This window comes from Herpailurus yagouaroundi, unplaced genomic scaffold (assembly GCF_014898765.1).
Source record: "Herpailurus yagouaroundi ecotype Mexico unplaced genomic scaffold, PumYag 211, whole genome shotgun sequence".
NCBI classification, from domain to species: Eukaryota; Metazoa; Chordata; class Mammalia; order Carnivora; family Felidae; genus Herpailurus; species Herpailurus yagouaroundi.
The window spans coordinates 4,946,900-4,952,502 of NW_024412442.1; the positions used below are offsets into that span (position 1 = coordinate 4,946,900).

General features: G+C 54.1%; 1 protein-coding gene across 2 annotated transcripts; it reads right to left on the bottom strand.

Moving 5' to 3' along the window:
* Window positions 1-449: 449 nt before the first annotated feature.
* On the bottom strand, window positions 450-3,471 carry DKK1 (dickkopf Wnt signaling pathway inhibitor 1). 2 transcript variants are annotated; one of them, XR_005784352.1, is made up of 5 exons: window positions 3,009-3,471; window positions 2,653-2,815; window positions 1,407-1,550; window positions 887-1,286; window positions 450-625 (listed from the first exon to the last, which is right to left on the bottom strand). XR_005784352.1 is itself a non-coding variant. In XM_040454218.1 (4 exons), exons 1-4 carry the CDS (start codon window positions 3,252-3,254, stop codon window positions 1,033-1,035), a joined length of 807 nt encoding a protein of 268 aa, XP_040310152.1. In that variant the 5' UTR covers window positions 3,255-3,471; the 3' UTR covers window positions 460-1,032. The 2 variants fall into 2 exon arrangements, 1 of the variants encoding a protein (XP_040310152.1); XM_040454218.1 differs by having other exon boundaries at window positions 460-1,286.
* Between the last annotated feature and the right edge of the window lie 2,132 nt (window positions 3,472-5,603).

Genomic DNA, 5,603 nt, shown 5'->3' on the forward strand with positions numbered 1-5,603 from the left:
AACTATTTGGAAACTATTTTTTAGTGTTTATATTTGAGAGCGAGAGAAAGCACATGAGTAGGGGAGGGGCAGAGAGAGAAAGACCCAGAATCCTGAGCAGGCTCAAGGCTCTGAGCTGGCAGCACAGAGCCTGATGTGGGACTCGAACTCGCGAACCATGAGATAATGACCTGAGCTGAGATCAAGAGACGCTTAATTGACTGAGCCATCAAGGCGCCCCAGAAACTATTCTTGAAAGTAGTAACATAAGATTCATTTTCATGATTATAGCCTGATGATTTGAATTTGTCAATGGAGAACATGTTTCTTTAATCTAGAATTGACCATTACTATAGGACATTTAGACAATCTCTTCCTCTGACCATCTTTCAACATGTTACTTTTCTGTCCCCGTAGTGCACATGCCCACACACACCCTTTTAAAAATCACAATGCCAAAATGTATTTGTACTTGTAACATTTCACGGTATTAAATGTCAAATTTTATTTCAAGCACTATCACAGCCTAGAGAGAAACATAATCTAAGCACTGAGATAGTACATTTCAGAAAATAAGCGAGTATGTCCATGATTAAGTTTAGATGCCTATTGTTGGTCATTCCGAAAGCTTCTTGCATTCTGGAGTCTAGAATTAAAAGGGAAAGGGTTATACATTTAGCAAGTAGAAGCTGAAATTATTTATTTCAATTCAATATAGAACATCAGTCAAGATAATCAATGTGTACAAAAATTTACATAACAGGAGAAACAATGGACAATGCAGCACCTTTAGAAAAATAATTAAGTCTTGTCGCATTTACAGGTAAGTGCCACCCTGAGCATTTACAACACAGTAATTTACTGCAATCAACGACAGGCGAGTTCCATAAAGAAACAAAGCTCTTACACTCCAGGTTTTCAGAAGGTATTATTGGAATGCTTGATCATAACCACAGGATTTGTACATCCTTTAGGACTGAGCTGACCAAAGTCACGAAAGGTTTTCATCGCATATATTATATAAAAGGAGTCCGCTGTGTTTGGACGGCTGGCTCAGTGTCTCTGACAGGTGTGGAGTCTTGAAGAGTTACTGGCTTGATGGTGATCTTTCTGCATCCGGCAAGAAAGGCCGTCTCCACAGTAACAGCGCTGGAATATCTCCAGCCCGTGGGAGCCCTTTCTCCTGTGCTTTGTGCACACTTGACCCTCTTTGAGGACAGGTTTACAGATCTTGGACCAGAAGTGTCGGGCACAACACAGCCCCGTGGCACAGTCTGACGATCGGAGACAGACAGAACCTTCTTGTCCTGGAAAGCGGGAGACAGCAGAAAAGGACATGGTCACTACTAAGCCTGCGTCATCTCACGGAGGAAATCCTGAGGATGCCTGGGAGGTGCTGACAAAGAAGGAAGGTGAACTGGCTTTACCTTTGGTATGATACAGTTTCGAGGGCAGCGTAGTTCTTCGGGAATACCCATCCAGGGTGCTGTGATCGTTACCAATGCTTTCAATAATGGTTTCCTCGATTTCTCCTCGGTGGAAAGGACTGTGATCAGAAGGCATACATATCCCTACGGGAGCAGGAGACGACAGTAACACATCACAGCCGGGAGTTAATCAGCCACAGCTCTGAGAGCCCGTTCGGCCTGCACCAGCTTGGGATGCCTTGTTGCGGTGACATGACTTGAAACACAAGCCACACTCCCTCCTTATGCACTCGAAAGCAACAGCCCCGATACAGCTGCCTGAAATACTTTTCTACCAACTGTGGTGGTGGCAGGGAGATTTCTGCCCATTTTAATATCACCCTTGGGGTAGAAAATAAAATTAGTCACTTACAAACTTGTCCTTAAAAATAACTTCTCTGCCCTGAGGCTAGCCGGACCCATATAGGACCAGGTTACACTAAGGCAACACTAGCTGCCTGGAAGATGACAATCTCACCCACTAGTTATTTCCCTGTATAACTTCTCTATTACAGAGACTCGCTTAGTTCATCCCTGAGTATTACTGGGTCCTGCAGAGGGTTGCCACCCTTCGGTTTATTTCTGGAGACTTCTTTGAGTATCGGAGCCTACCCCTTTCAGACATTAAGTTTCAGTGCATCTGTGCTGGGGGGAGGAGGACTGATTTTAAGGTAGCAGGAGGTGGAGGCAGGGGTGGGGGGGCAGCGCCCGGGGTGGTTGGGATCCCCCTTAAGGGGGGGGGGGCAGCCCAGGGAAACCCCTGTCTCCGGCCTGATACCAGTGTTAGCGGGGTCGCCAGAGGGAAGCCAGTGTGGCAGAGCCGTGAGAGACCCTGTAAGAAAATGGACAGGGTGCTGAATGCCCAGGCCGGTCCCCCAGGGCACGGTGAGCATGTTCAGGGGGCCCCATCTTCTGTCCCCGGGGACGTCAGGGCGCTCTCTAGACACGTTTTCACGGAAGGGTTCCCTCGGAGGTGAGGAGTCGTGCTAAACGGGCGAGGGGTGCGGGTGAAGACGAGGCGCCCCGAGACCTCCGCTCTCCCCCCCCCCCCCCCCCCCCCATTGCGCCCTCGCAGCTCGTCAGGGCCACCTCCAGGCAAACCCACTCGCAGGTGGCGCCCTCGCGTTAGCCAAGCCGGGAACGTTTGCCTCCCTTCCGCAGGCGGCCCGCTTCGAGACGCTGGTCCAGGAGGGACTTGGGGACTCACCGTTTTTGCAGTAGTTTCCCGGGCAGCACATAGCGTGACGCATGCAACGCTTTCTGCGCTTCCTGCAGGCGAGACAGATCTGCGCGCCGGCGCCGGGCCCGCGGGGGGGGCTGGCGCAGTACTCCTCGGTGCCGCACTCCTCGTCCTCAGAGCAGGGGTACGGCTGCGGGGGCGGGGGGGGGGCAGGGGTGAGGCACCTGCGCGTCCGAGGACCCGTGCCGCCGCGCGCGCCTCTCCAAAGCCGCGGTGCGCGCCGCCCCCGGGGCGCCCCGAGCCGCGCACCGCCCCACCTGGGACCCCCCCCACCCCAGCCCCTGCGGGGTCGCAGCGTGCCCGCTCCCCGAGACCCCGCTCACCTGGTAGTTGTCAACGGTCTGGTACTTGTTCCCGCCCTCGTACGGGATCCCCGGCGCCGCGCTGACCGCCGAGCCCGGGTGCCCGGCAGCGCCGCCCAGCGCCGGGGGCAGGTTCTTGATGGCGTTGGAGTTGACGAGGACCGAGTTCAAGGTGGCGCTCACTCCCAGCTGGAGGTGACCGCAAAGGGCCGCCGCTGCCAGGGCGACCAAGACCCGCGTGGCTCCCGCTGCGCCCAGGGCCGGCATCGCGGAGGGGCTCCGGGGAGGGCAGGCAGGGACGGCGGGAACCGGTGGCACTGTGCAGGGGGTGGGGGTGGGGGCCTGGAAGCCGCGGCGCACGGCTGCGGTCAGCGCCCCGAGAGCCTGCCGCGGTCCCCGAGTCCCCACTGCGGGTGCAGGTCTGCGCCGCCACCGCCGCCGCGGCTGCCTTTATACCGCGGGCTTGAGCATCCCGGCCCCTCGGGGGAGACGACAAAGCGGGGATGGGATTTCAAAGCGCTGGGAGGGGCCGGAGGGTGTGTGTGTACACGGGGGGGGGGGGGGGGGGGGCTCGGCAGCCCCCACCCCGCCCTCCCCGGCGCGGCCGGTCCCCTGGCTCAGCTCGCTTCGGGGCGCAGACAACTGGAGCGGACGCGGGCGGAGGGAGGGACCCGGGGCCCCCCGCGCCCTCCCCTGGTAGCCGGGGTGGTGCTGTGGGGATCGGAAGCGCTTCAGAGAGCGCCACGGTGGTGCTCCCCCAGACCACTTCGTGCGCCTTAAACACGTTCGGTGTTAAACTCAGCCCCTCCGGTGATCCGGGGGCTCTACCCAAAGGGCCCCGCGACAGGGCCAGGTAGCCGCCGCCGGCTGCTGATTAACCTTCCAGAGCCCCGCTTTACTCATTGCCAGTGAGTCCTTCGGTTTAAGTTGGTTCGCTTCGACTCCTTCCTTCCACCCCAGCCCCCCACCCCAGCCCTCCCCTCCCCTCCCCTCCTCCCGCCGCCACCGCGAGAAAAATGTGCAAAGAGCAGGAAATTTGCACATCAAACGCGGGTGAGGAGGAAGAGGGACTAATTCTCTTTTGATGGGAAGTTTAGAGAGGGAGGCGAGAGACGCGTTTGGAAATGAGATCGGGGTGGAGGGAAGTGTCCGATAATCAGCCTGTTGAATGCTTCTCTCTGGATGCGAGCGGCCGCGGCCAGGAGATGAACTTGATTAGGCAGGCGCGGGACATCAAAGTGGCCACAGCGCCAACGGTCAGAGCCCGGGGGCTGGCTCGGTGGTCCTTCGCTGCCCGCCCTTCTCGGTGGTGGTGGTTGACCCGGGCAGATAAGACAGCCTCGGGGCTCAGCGCCCGACTTCCTCATTAGTACTCCGGGTCGCGGAGCCCGGGAAGGCCCGGGTCTGCTCCCAGGTCGGACAAGCCGGGACCAGACGGGTACCCCGCCAAGGGAGATAAGACGAGCTGCGGGAAGGGGAAAAGTGAACCGGAACGTGAGTCGGCCGTCGTGTGGATCAGGGTTCAAAAAAAACGAAGAGCCGCCAGGGTGAAGAAGATGGTGCTGCTTACGCATTCGAAAACCACTTATTAAACAAAAACCTGTTGGAAGCTTGGTGCGCTGGCATTGGGGTACTCTCCGGGTTATTGCTCTTTGGGGGGTGCGGATGCAATGATATAAATATTCAGGAGACTATTATCATCAGAGTAGTAATAAAAAATAAAGTGCCCCCACTATTTTTATAGTAGGTTGATGTTATCAGTGTCAGAAAATGGACACCTGTTACGCAGGTTAATAAAAGGAAGAGATGATTGAATAATCGCTGTTGAACGAGCAAGATTAGGACCTCCTAATTTTGTGCACCCTAACCTCTAAGGTATTTCTTACTCCACACACACTGACCTGTATTCATGACCCCCCCCCCCCATCTCCACCAAGTACAGCCGGTGAGAGCCTTGAAGTAGGTGTAATCCCAAAGTTAAGAGGGGGAGGGGTTAAAAAAAAAAGTCTGTAATGGTCTGTGTTCTCATTGCTTGGGTTTCAGAGGTCATATTAAGAGCATCTGCCAAACAACCCTTTACTAATGCCTCTAATTAAACCGATATCCCTCCCATCCCAAATTCCATCTATCCCGTGAAATTTCCTCTGGTTTATTGGTAATTGCTTCTTGAAATTCTAATATGGACCAAATCCCACATATTTTTAAAAAGATCTTGTTATGGACACGTACAATGATCTAGGCTTGGCTACAACTTTAGAAGTTTTTGGCACAAACTGGAATTTGGAAACAAAGGGGAAGCTGTTTATATTCGTTGTATTTTTCTTTTTTTTTTTTTAAATGAGCCTAAGAATCGAGTCTATATACCTTTTATGGAGAATAAGCAGTAAGCCAGGTCTCTCTTAGGCAGAAAGGGCCGTATCTTCAGTTGACATGAAGTTGATATGGATGGAGAGGTATTATAAAATAACAGGGTAAGGCTGTAGGGGACTTTAGGCGCCATATTGTCACTTGCAAAATATTGATACTAATGTCAGTAATTGAGGTGTCGAGCACCTTGGTGTAGTAGAAAATCTCTACTCTGCTAACTTCTTATGATGCTGAGATGTGGAGAAAGAA